The 12165-nt window shown below is 43.2% G+C and overlaps 2 protein-coding genes across 4 annotated transcripts in view; one reads left to right on the top strand and one right to left on the bottom strand.

The window, feature by feature from the left end:
- Window positions 1–156: 156 nt before the first annotated feature.
- LOC103376576 (probable E3 ubiquitin-protein ligase DTX3) lies at window positions 157–3540 on the top strand. 2 transcript variants are annotated; one of them, XM_008306991.1, is made up of 6 exons: window positions 157–718; window positions 888–1051; window positions 1137–1630; window positions 1703–2348; window positions 2451–2668; window positions 3108–3540. In XM_008306991.1, exons 1-6 carry the CDS (start codon window positions 517–519, stop codon window positions 3175–3177), a joined length of 1794 nt encoding a protein of 597 aa, XP_008305213.1. In that variant the 5' UTR covers window positions 157–516; the 3' UTR covers window positions 3178–3540. The 2 variants fall into 2 exon arrangements, with proteins under 2 accessions (XP_008305213.1, XP_008305212.1); XM_008306990.1 differs by having other exon boundaries at window positions 1137–2348.
- Window positions 3541–3609: 69 nt separating this feature from the next.
- LOC103376578 (low-density lipoprotein receptor-related protein 1-like) overlaps window positions 3610–12165 on the bottom strand; it is a 99710-nt gene continuing 91154 nt past the window's right edge. For both annotated transcript variants that reach the window (XM_008306993.1, XM_008306994.1), the window contains 21 exons: window positions 11426–11532; window positions 11198–11330; window positions 10944–11066; window positions 10720–10842; window positions 10457–10594; window positions 10230–10367; window positions 10013–10132; window positions 9612–9880; window positions 9295–9476; window positions 9070–9176; window positions 8852–8971; window positions 8561–8737; window positions 8302–8442; window positions 8045–8218; window positions 7728–7889; window positions 7375–7558; window positions 7148–7255; window positions 6962–7035; window positions 6747–6840; window positions 5635–5779; window positions 3610–5539 (listed from right to left, as the gene is read on the bottom strand). In XM_008306993.1, coding sequence (XP_008305215.1) covers window positions 5399–5539; window positions 5635–5779; window positions 6747–6840; window positions 6962–7035; window positions 7148–7255; window positions 7375–7558; window positions 7728–7889; window positions 8045–8218; window positions 8302–8442; window positions 8561–8737; window positions 8852–8971; window positions 9070–9176; window positions 9295–9476; window positions 9612–9880; window positions 10013–10132; window positions 10230–10367; window positions 10457–10594; window positions 10720–10842; window positions 10944–11066; window positions 11198–11330; window positions 11426–11532 — 2960 coding nt within the window. In that variant the 3' untranslated portion in view covers window positions 3610–5398. The remainder of the gene's footprint in view (window positions 5540–5634; window positions 5780–6746; window positions 6841–6961; window positions 7036–7147; window positions 7256–7374; window positions 7559–7727; window positions 7890–8044; window positions 8219–8301; window positions 8443–8560; window positions 8738–8851; window positions 8972–9069; window positions 9177–9294; window positions 9477–9611; window positions 9881–10012; window positions 10133–10229; window positions 10368–10456; window positions 10595–10719; window positions 10843–10943; window positions 11067–11197; window positions 11331–11425; window positions 11533–12165) is intronic.

Raw genomic sequence — 12165 nt, 5'->3', positions numbered from 1 at the left:
AAAGCAATGTCTTATTTCACTAAATTATAATTTAGCACATTTTTTTCTGATTAACAGTCATTACTTTTTTCAGTTTCTAGTTATTTGAGTGACTATTGTGAATTTTGCCTTTTCTTTAATGGAAGGATATGAATACATTTGAGGAAGACTCTATAAGAACACTTCATCTCCTCAGGGGACTGAGGAATTACATTACATTATATTATAGACATCATTTGTTCTGTGTAAGTCACTAGTGAAAAACTTCCAAGGGTGCAAGGTAACATCATACAAATAACTTTCCATTTCTAAATAGCAATGATTGTATTTGTCTGCTTTGTTTAAATGTGACATTGTGACATGGCAGCTAACCGCACAGGATTTATAATTATTATAAAAAGAATTAAAAGGACATTTTAGAAAATCTTTCATTTCTTATAAATTACATTGAAAATCAGAGATCAGCTGACTGTTTCAGTGGGACACTCAGGATTGTAGAGTGATGTCAGTGTTTTTTTTACATGTTTTCAGTCCGGGATGACTTCATCACAGGATCAAGATGAAGGTTTATTCACCATCCGGTTCAAGTGTTTGAAGTCAGACAAACCGCTGAAACCGAAAATACACCTTGAAATACTTCTTCAGACTTGGTTCAACAGAAGAGGAAAAAACCCAGACTGCTCGGTTGTAGAGGCTGTAGGAGATGATTGTGTCGTGATAAACATTCAACCTGTTCCAGGTGCAGTAGGACTGTTTGAATTCTTTGAATTATTACCATAAAATCCCACATAATCATTTATTAATCATTTGTTTACCTGACTATATTAATAAGGATTCCTTTATGCAGTTTGACTTTAAATAGTGCTGTTAAATATTTTTTGTGCCATATTTTGTGTCTTCTTTTTAAGCCCTGAGTGAACTTAGGAAGCTGCTTGGAGAAACACTCACCAGGAAAAATGAGATTTCTGTCATCATAACATCAGTTAGTCTGTCACCACCAGAGCAGGATACAAGAACACCAGAGGGTACTTCAGTGAACCCCCCTCCTCCTTCCATGTCACCGCCACAAGCTGTATGTACCGCACCAAATCATAAAGCAATTGCAAAAAAAAAAAAAAAAGATTTTTTTTAATGAATTGATATGTGTTTTTACCCAGGAGCAAGTGAAACAGAGTAGCGAAGTTTCTGCAGCAGGAGAAAAGGCGTACGGTGGTTGTATTCCAGTGTGCCACTTCTGGTATGTGATGAACATCTACAAAGAGAAACTTCAACGTATAGAGAAAGAGAATGGAGTTAAACTGAGGTCAGAAGTGAAAGTGACATTTGAACAAGAACAGGAAGATGGAGACCTGCAGAAAGATGGAAACCCGCAGAAAGCTTTCAATGAGCTCGCAGACCTTGTCCAGGGTTGCCTTCACGATTCCAATGGTTCAGAAATTCCTCTCAAGTACGTTGATCCAGATCAGTGGAGAAGCGCACTGAAAATTGTCCAAAAAAAGGAGAACAAGCTTTTGCTTACTATGTCCTCCGACAATATTATAGCATGCGGACCAACCAGCAGTCAAAATGAACTCGCTCGTACCTTAAACACAATGCAGAAAACAAATGCAAATTCTTCACGTGAAGAAGATGAATGTCCTTCTGAAGACATGTCACTGATGATTGACATGACCATCAACGACCCTCTCGTCGTATCAGGACTAACCTTGGAGGAGAGCGTCTGGAAGCTGCTGACTGCTCCCTCCGATGAGCGACTAGCAAAGATCAAAGATAAATTTAATGTTAACTTCAGAGAATCAGATGTCACTCAAGGCAAAGTCAATGTCCAAGCATGCTACAGAGGAGACGGAGGAAACGCCTCCATGGAGAGCCATGCCATCAGAGCTCTTGTTCGTCTGTACCAGAGGATTGCCACATCACTTCTGAGTTCCAATCAAGTCCATGGTGCTGCTGGGCTCAGCAGAACTGGAGCACTGAAGAACTCGAATAGTGCTCATCAGTCAGAGGGGACCTCCAATGGTCATGTGGTGAGTGGACTATCAGGACTCAGCATGAACAACACTGAAGCACCCACCGGAGGGGGAGCAACAGCAGGAGATGATAAAGATGACATCTGTCCTATATGTATGGACACATTTATCAAGAAGAAACAGCTCAAGTGTAAACATGAGTTTTGTAAGGGATGCCTGGACCAAGCTATGAAAGGCATGGGCCCCATGTGCCCTGTATGCAAAGATGTTTTTGGTGTGATAACAGGGGACCAGCCAGATGGAAGAATGTCATGGATTAAATATGCCCCATCCCTGCCTGGATTCCCAGACTGTGGAACTATACACATCACCTATGATATTCCAAGTGGAAAACAGACGGTAAATAATTTATTTGAATGCCCAAATGCCTCTTTCATTTCAGTTATGTGTGTTCATTTTTTTCTGTTGACTTCTAACAAATGTATTGGTCTCCCTTTGCAGGAGAAACATCCCAAACCTGGACAGTACTATGGTGGAATTATGAGGACAGCATATCTTCCCGACAACAAGGAGGGAAACGAAGTGCTGCAGCTGTTGAAACGAGCATTTGACCAGAAGCTCATTTTCACGGTCGGGATGTCCAGGACTACGGGGATAGAGGACCAGGTGACCTGGAATGACATTCATCACAAAACTTCCCATACAGGAGGACCACAAAGGTACTACAGCCAAACTTCTTAATTCTGTTATAGTATGCATCAGATCTTGCAGTTGTTTAATCAGATTGGGATCTGGGGAATTTGCAGGCCAGGTCAATGCCCTTGGCTCTTATTTGTGTACCTCAAGCTGTTCCTGAGCAGTTTTAACAGTGTGGCAGGGCACACTGTCCTGCTGGGGGAGGTCGCTGCCATTGGGGAGTGTCAAAGTGTCTTGGACTGCAATAACGTTTAGATGGGTGCTATGCATCATATTTGCATCTACATGAATGCCAGGTCCCAAGATGTCCCAGAAGAACGTGGCTTTGTAACAAAATCATCAGTTTTAGTCACTGTAGCTGTCAGTGGTTTTATTCTTGGTGCAGATCAGTGTATATTCTTTATCGTGTTTTTTCTGCTGAAATATCATTAATATTAACCCTTGTACATCCTGTTTCCACAGTTTTGGCTATCCTGACCCCAACTATCTGAGCAGAGTCAAGGAGGAGCTGAAGGCTAAAGGCATCAAGTGAAAGCTTTGAGGCAAAGTGGAGCCTAATTTCACATACAAGAAAAAAATATATAAGACGAATCTATTAAAGAGTTGTTCACAAATGTTTAGCCGTTTTTTTGCCTGGTAATGTTTCATGTGATCAGTAAGGATTGCTTGAGGTGCACTGGAAATCATTTACAGCTTAAGAGTTTATTGTTTAGCATTTTGATTTATCGACACTTAAGTTTCTTTAATGAAGGATTGTCTCAGTTTTTTGATTAAGTTTCTCAACATGTAACAACATCCAAATGAAATTTTCTTTTAAGTGTAATCTTGTATCTACAACACAGATGAAGTGGTTTTTTGGGGGGTGATTTGCCAAATAAAAGATTAAATTAACCCATACTGACTCATGGCATTTCTATTTTATCAGGGCTGCTTGTAAACAAAACACAGACCACAACAGAGTTTGTTTTCTGTACAATTTTTAAAATTTTATTTATAACAATATCTGTTATTTAGTTTGTAAAGTACTCCAGCAAAAATTAAACATTATTCTCTTTCCAGAAGAAAGTCTGAGCCTCCATGCATCGTGTACTATAAAAGCTATGTGTCATTTTTCATTTAAAAAAAAAAACAAGGACTAATCGAGAAAAAAAAAAAAATTCTGAAAATGCACGTATGATTTTGCAAAAATGTTCTTTAGGTAAAATGATTGTACTTCTCTCTCAATTAAAGACGAAACATATACAACAGCATAAAATAACACTCGCTGACAGGTAAGCAAAATAAAAACTTGTTATTGTAGTTACATTGAAGACTTGTGTTACTTTTCACATGCATTAAGATATGGCTGACACATTTCTGACAGAAGCAGCATTTTGGGACAGAGGCTGAGCGTAAGGACGTGTCAGAGCGACCAGAATGGTAGCATTAGCAGCAGCAGGGCACAGAGGAGAATAAGAGATCCGAAAGAGCTCGAGAACAACAGAGAAATACTAAGGACCAAATGAACATAATGCACTTAAGACTGAGTCATTACAAAACTGTGAATGTACAGACTTTGATCCTCTAAAGGCAGAAAGATAAATTTACTCACAAAGCCAGATGGACGTAATCTGGTCTTTACAAAAAGAAAAAAAAAAAATGGACGGGAGAAGTAAAAGACAAACACATCTTTTCCTTCCTCACATTTTACCATAATTGCAGCCCCCCTTTCCCTCTGGAGGAAGACCCCTGTAACAGCTAAATAGTGCAGACATGACACTACTCATCAAAGTATTGTATCTGTAATGGCCCTCCCATTATTAGCCGAACACGGCGAGGCCATGAATGCACAGCCAACTGCCCCCCATGAAGGCATTTACCCCAACTGTCACTTCACATCTGTAACCTTCATCGATCACCTTTGCCTGGAATGTTTAACCCATGACCAACGTCCTCATTCTCCAGCTCCACAGTCACACACCACCTCTGATCCTCTTCACTTCAGCAATGCACGAGCTCCAGCTGTTACACAACGTGATAAAAACAAACACATCCGCTTTACATGTTACGGTATAAAGCCTACAGTCCACACTATACCGTAAAATGTGATATTCTGTGCAAGGAAGACAACACAATCATTTCATAAACATTGTTCTCTGAGAAAAAATCATGTGGAAATACTGTAGTTGCCATCTGGTATTGACATTTTACATGTGCTATACACAAACGGTGCTATCACAAATCTGTCTCACACAATCTTGCAAAGAAAACCTGGCAAGACAACACATGTACCGATTTAGAAAAACTACGAGTTTTGCCTTTCCCGCTCAAAGTCAACACAAACAACAAATAGTTGGCACTGGTGAAATGGAACAATGTTTTTTTCTTTTCTATACAATTCATACAAAAATAAAAAATTAAAATTGCTCCAATGATAGCATCTTTTCTTCTGATTTTCTTGTTTCCATTTCATTTTGCACAGAGGTAGTGGCTATTTAGGTAAAGGGTAAGGGACAAAGTGTAAATTAAAAATCTCTCATAGAAAATGTTATTCGTTTTTGACCAGAGGAATCTCAAAAGAACAAAATATAATACTGCAATCACATACAAAAGTAGTCCTTCATTTTTGTACATTTTATACAGTGTTCACACTTTTTATCAATTTTCTCTCACGTTTTTTATCGATTTTTTTTTTGTTTGTTTGTTTAATTTTTCTTTCAAAGGCAAGAACAAGGGGTGTGTTTGGAATAGCATGATCTAGGCCAACGGACAGTCTATGCCAGTGGGTCCACAAGGGGCTCCTCATCTCCACGAGATAGCAACTCCTTTTTCTCGTCTGTGCTGGCCAGAGAGTTGCGACTGTTGTGAGCTCCCATGTACAGAGTGGCATATACTGGGTTCGTAAAGTTGGTGGGCTGGAAGGAGGAAAAAAAAAAGTCATCCATTAGATAACGTGCAGGAGGCGACAATACGGTCGTAGGTATACACATGCCTGGTCTATTTTCTCTACCTTGTCTGGATCCAGCGTGAAATCTGCATCCAGCAGCTCCCCGGCATCATCATCAGGCTCGCCCTCGTAGATCTTGTAAGCGGGGTTGCCAATCTCCACATTCATGGCCCCGTTGGTCATCCTTTGGTGCTGGAAGCCCTTGGCCCTACACAAAACATCAAGGTCACAGTCACACCTTCACTTCTGACGCAAGATTCGCGGAGCCTGAACAGTGCAAGCAGGAACACAGCCACATTACGGAGGGAGGGAGCGAGGGAGGGAGGGAGGGAAGAGGCATTGCATGACTCTCACCACCATCCAGGCTAAGCCACAGCACAGGCACCAACACAAACCCAGCATTCATGTAGCCCAGGTCAGATCCAGACACAGTGGATCTGAATACAGGACTGTTAGCGCACTGACTATTTCTCCAGACCACAATAAATCGACAATCAATCCTATGAGGTATGCTATGAATATCTTCAGCAACTATGGTGTCTTGGTAAATGCTGGATTTTTTTGAGTTGCATTTTCCAATCTGAGCTTGGAAGAATGCTGTTGGACTCTCCATCTCTCACTACGAGAGACACTAGCACAGTACAAACCACAGCACAAGTACACTATGGCACAATACGATGGACAAAAATATGAGAGATCTACGGCACCGGCTAATACACAGACAGATCTATTCAATGCATCTTTTCAATAGATCTGCCCTGGAGCTGCTCCAAAGAGCGAAACTGAACAGGACAGATACTGTAGGAGCGGGACGGCCCACAGCTCCCATGAATATCAGAGAAAATGGCGTAGACATTCACCACAGGACCAAAAACACTGCACAGCAACCACGACTCATGGTTAAGGGGAAAGACAGAAAGAGAGAGCATCAGAATGTAGAACTGAAAGAGGGCATGGAGCAAAAAAATGTAACCCTGGCAACCGTTACCGCAAGCGCCTGGAACCGGTTTTGCCGGGCCGGCTAGACCTGAGGAGCAGAAGAGATGCCATTACAGAGAGGAGAGTAAAAGTGCAAACTGAAGAAAGACAGAAAGAAAGAAGAAGAAAGAGGGAGGGAAAGAGAATGCAACGACCAAAAAGAGGTCTAGTGTTTTGAATGTTCGACTGTCACTCACCCTCTCATCCTTCTCCTGTACCAGAACAAGGCTCCTGCAGCCAGGAGAACCAGCAGCAACAGCAGCAGCACTGGGATCACTATGGAGGCTGTGCCTGCATACAGACATACAAACATAAGGATGGTGCACAGAAAACTAGAACAGTAGACTTCATCTCATCATATGAAATGTAAGAAACCCCTGATATTAATGCCATTGCAAACGTGTTGACTTACGTCCGCCTGAAGCAGAGTGATCACTGCTGCTGGCCACAGACTCACAGCGATGCCCCGCCCAGCCCGGTGAACATCTACACACATACACACATGAAGAGATATGCATGTAGTGCACTATGCAGTGATGCAATAGAGGTGTTCAGACTGAATGACAACAAATCTGAATGATCACACTCTGTTCCTTACCTGCACTCTGGAAGGCGAGAGATGGGGTTTATAGAGCACTGGCCGTTTGCACAGTACTCATTGGTATCGCATGTGTAGCAGCTGGGCTGGACTCTGCCATTTGTGCATCTATCCAAATAGAAAACAAACAAACATGAGTAACAATGTAAGAAATGAGGCTAACTTCTGCATGTAAATTTGTAGGTCCTTGATGTAAACTAGCTGATGTGCCCATGAGCGCCCCCTACCGACAGGTGAAGTCCCCTGTAGTTGTAAAACCGTGGCTGGGGATACACTCTCCGTCACGACAGTAGTGACATTTGTCAATCTCACATGTACTACCAGAGTACTGGGGCAGACAGCGACACAGCTTGGCACCATTTTCACTCTGCAGGCATGTACCTTTGTGTAGGCAGTGGCCTTCACAGCTTCCTGCTCAAACACACACGTACAAACATGTTAGTGCACAACTTAGTAACCACATTGTAATCTATTACATATTCTCTTTACTGCAATTCTGGTTTTATTTTTATGCTCTCAGTTGGTCAGCACAAGCATCTCAAGATGTTAAAACTATCAGATGAAGAGTGGGAACACTCACTGTACTGGCACTTGTCGCCAAGGAAGTCAGTTGGACAGCGGCATGTCGGCTGGTTTCCAGCACTGACGGTACAATTGCCTTCATTCTTGCAGTAATCTTTACAGGTATGCAGGTTACAGTTTGGCCCTGTAAAGCCTGTCAGGCATCGACATGTAGGAGAACCTGCAGGAAGACAGATATATGAAGAGTTATGGAGAGAAGACTGAGCAGGGACAATGACAAGAAAGTACATATGTGTCATGCTACCTGGTCAACACAAACATAACAGTGACCTGCACAGTCTTATTGAAAGCCAACTTGCAATCTCCATGTCTAACCTGTAGGGGAAGGTGTACATGTGCCTCCATTCTTGCAGTAGTCTCTGCACTGATCAATCTCACATCGATCTCCTCCATAGTTAGGCTGGCAGCGACACTTGGGCTGCTTGTGGGCATTTAGGAAACAGCTTCCGCCGTTCAAACACTGGACCAAGCAGGGCCCACTGGGAGGAGCTGTAGGTGATGAAATCTCTCAGTCATACAGAATGATTTAAATGAATTCAAGTGTGCGCACTTGTGTCTGCTTTCTCACTCACAGATAGGAGATAATGTGGGAGTGGGCAGCTCCACGCACGTGCCATTGTCCAGAGTACGTCCATTGGGACAAGTGCAGACTGGTCCGCTGGGGCTTAGCAGACACAGCCATTCACATTTCTTCCTGTCACAGGGATTAGTCACTGACAGAAAGAGAGAGAACCAGTGTTAAATGTGACCAAAAATAAGTCCCTTCAGTTTCTCACTATTTTAGTGTTACTTTGCAATGTTGCTGCTGAGAGTTACTTTTTTATGACTCACTTTCAGGTTGTTTGTTACGGTGGTGCAAGACTATATCTGTGGCATGGTTCATTCCAGTTGTTAGGTTCTCAATGGGGCCTTTGCCAAATTTATTCACTCGGAAGACATAGTTGTTGATGTAGGTGACACCGTAGATGTAGTCCTCAAAGATGTCAATGCTGAAGGGATGACGGAGCTCTGTGTAGAAACAAAGACCCACACAGGGTTGCACATGAGTCCTGACTAGTAAACACTGGCTATTATTATGGATGATGACACCAGCCGTGCCATTGTGGTTTTGTGCCACTCAACTGTTTTTAATGCTGTTTACAGCCACAACTGCATCACTGCCATTCAGTCTCACGCTACAAATCAAGGACAGCTTAGCATCGGCCCAGTACAGACGCTCATTGAAGTAGTCCACTGCCAAACCTATACAAACAGAGAGTAGTGTTAGGAAAGGCTGAGAAAAAAATAGATTTATACTTTGCATTTACTAGGAATCAGATTATTAAAGAGGAGTGTCTTACCAGTTGGCCACTGGATGTTTTCTTCAACCAGCGTCTCTCTCATCGTCCCATCCATAGCAGCTGTTTCAATCTTGGGGTGGTTACCCCAGTCCGCCCAGTACATTTTCCTAATGAAAAGTAAAAGCTTTGTTCATCACTGTTGTTACCACAATTGAATCTCAGTTTGCATCCTTGCAGCTGCTTTTCCTGTTTCACTGCACCACCGATTGCCCTCGACCCACTCACCCTCTCTGGGGATCAACAACAATGGCATAAGGCTCATCAATCATGCCAGAGATCAGGGTTTTTCGGTGACGTCCTCCACTTATTTGAGCCACTTCAATGACGTCTCTTCCAGAATCAGTCCAATACAGATTCCCTGCCACCCAGTCCACGGCAATGCCACGGGGCATCTTCAGATCAGGAATCTGAACATAGAAACGGAGAAACTGCAGCAACAACCTCCAGAATTGGACACTCATGCTTTATATTGTGTTAGATATTAAGTCCCATGAATACAAACAGGCATATCAAACAATACAAGCAGATTCATTCACACTTACCTCCAGGTTGGTGACCCTGGAGTCACTTTGGCGTCGGTTACGGTTACTATTGGGGGAGGAGGAAGAGGAAGGAGGCAAATCATAGGATGAAATGCGCCCCGTGTGCCAGTTTGTCCAGTAAATGCGATTCGTCTTCACGTGCAAGTCCATGGCATCTATGCGCACGTTGGCATCACCCTGGAAGATCTGCTCATAGCGCCAGTTTGGCACAGATGGGTCCAGGCTTCGGATTTCATTGTCATCAGCGATATAGAGCACTTGTCTCTGAGCTGGAGATGTGCAGGGATTTTGTCAAAGCAGGAAAAAGACAAATTGACTGTTGTAGTAGAGGCGAGATGGGGGTACATACATAGATAACCATAAGGTTGAAAAGGTAACTGAATGTGAATAGAATTACTCACCATCAGCCTTGCAGGTGTCATTGATTCTGGTGAAGTACTTGTGGCAGCTGCATTTGTAGGACCCTTTGGTGTTGTTGCAGATGTGAGAGCACACTGCAAACTGCTGACACTCATTCTTATCTGTGAAACACGTAATACACATAGTTTCAAGTCTCGGGGCAACTTGCAGCCACAACATCAAGTAAAGAAAATGGTGCCAGGAAAAAGACAACTTTACCTTCACATCTGTTTCGTCCATAGGACTGGAAGCCGGGTTTGCAGGAGCAGAACGAGTCGGTGCCATTCACCACACAGTGAGCTTCATCTCCATCTCCGCACACCGTCCGGTTACTGCGGCAGTCGTTCAGCACCGTGTCTGCGGGTAGTGAAACAGGCAGCATGTAGTCATACAGATAACCGTGAAGAATGGACAACACCATTATGACAAATGTGACACAAAACCACCTTTCTTATTGCAGTTGATTTCATCAGAGCCGTAGTCTTCACAGTCGTTGAAGTAGTTGCAGCGCAAAACAGAGCTGATGCAACGGCCATTGGAGCACTGGAACTCATCCTTTTGGCATACTGGTATGGTAGGAGGTGCTGGTGGGAGAAAACAGGGGTCACAGAGAAGTTACTAGAATAATTATCTTGTGAAAAAGTTGTCCAAGTGAATGTCTTGCAGTTAAAACAAAATGCGTTCTTCTGTCTTTTGTAAATCAACTCACGGCAATTGATTTCATCACTGTTGTCCCCGCAGTTGTTCACACCATCGCAGTGTTTTGACACCGGCAGACACACGCGGTCATTATGACAGCGGAACTGCCTTGTGGGTGGACACTGGAATTTAACTACAGGAGCACAGGAGAGAAGCATTAGTGAGAACAAGAGAGGCAGGGTATGAACTGGTCTTGTGTTATAATGTCAGCACGTGAAATGCAGGGATTCTCACCGCACTCCTCCGGGTTCTCGTCAGAGTTGTCTCCGCAGTCGTCCTCACCATCACACTTCCAGCCCAGCGGTTTACAAAGAGTGTTGTTGCACTGGAACTCATCCAGGGGGCAGTGTCGTCCCACTGAAACACAACAGTGAGAGGAAAAGGAAAACAGGAATGAAAGATACATAACATCCAACAGTTGTATGCGTTTGTATTTCAAGCAATATGCTTGTCTAAACACGCAGAAAGAATAACTGTGAGCCTCTTACCACCGCTGTCACATTTCTCCTCATCACTGCCATCCATGCAGTCAGCATCTGCATCACAGCGCCAGCGGATGGGAATGCAATGGCCATTTTTGCACTGGAACTGATCACTGTCACACTTGACATCACAGCCATTCTGAAGCAAAAGCACAGAATTCCTTTCATTAGTGCCCACAGTATGTCAAATTTCACAGCAGATGGCTAACTTGGAAGGAAACGGTTGAGTGATACCTCGTCTGAACCGTCGGCACAGTCGTGGTCTCCATCACACTTCCAGCGCCCAGCAATGCAGCGGCCATTTGTGCAGGCAAACTCGCTCTCTGAACACTGACGAGGCACTGAGTAAAAAGAGAAAAGTGCTTAGAAGAGTGAGAGAGGATAATTGGGGAGGAACAGAGAGGAGAGGCAAGGAGCAAGGAGATGCCTAAGGAAAGGAAAAGTAGAAGAGAAAAGGTGGGAATAGAGCAGACTGGAAAAAAAAAAAGAACAAAAGGTGCTCTGATGAGAGCACATGAATAAAATAAGGCTGATAATTCATATCACAGGGTTGACTCAATGGGCTCAGAGGTGGGAATGGTGCACTGAGTGTAGTGGAGGAACTAGAAAAGCTAATGGGAGTAAAAATAGAGGGAAAAAGCTCACAGAACAAAAGACAAGCTGGGGGCACACAAAGGACTGGGTAGTTGAGGTTGTGGTTGATCTGAAACTGTGACAACACCTACCTCTGGCTCACAGCAACTGGTCAGTGTGAAATGCAAAACAGACATGAGGTGATGTGAGATGTGCAAATGGCCACAGAACTAATTGACTCAAAGGAAAATAAATCTCGACCATACGTGCAGTTGAGTAGATATAACAAACACACAGTGAGAGGTGAGACGTTGCTTACCGACATAACCGGCTGCATTTGAACAATCTGCTTGCAGTAGAGCTTAAACGGTATTATAGTCGTTTTTACATGTGCAATGAGC

Source organism: Stegastes partitus, unplaced genomic scaffold (assembly GCF_000690725.1).
Source record: "Stegastes partitus isolate 25-593 unplaced genomic scaffold, Stegastes_partitus-1.0.2 Scaffold51, whole genome shotgun sequence".
NCBI classification, from domain to species: Eukaryota; Metazoa; Chordata; class Actinopteri; family Pomacentridae; genus Stegastes; species Stegastes partitus.
This window is presented reverse-complemented; position numbering and strand designations above follow the sequence as displayed.

Excerpts from the sequence above, each read along its gene's own strand:
- LOC103376576 (XM_008306990.1), top strand. The coding sequence starts at position 517 with ATGACTTCATCACAGGATCAAGATGAAGGTTTATTCACCATCCGGTTC. Across the intron at positions 719-887 it reads AAACATTCAACCTGTTCCAG|CCCTGAGTGAACTTAGGAAG; the intron begins GTGCAGTAGGAC and ends CTTCTTTTTAAG. Across the intron at positions 1,052-1,136 it reads CCATGTCACCGCCACAAGCT|GAGCAAGTGAAACAGAGTAG; the intron begins GTATGTACCGCA and ends GTTTTTACCCAG.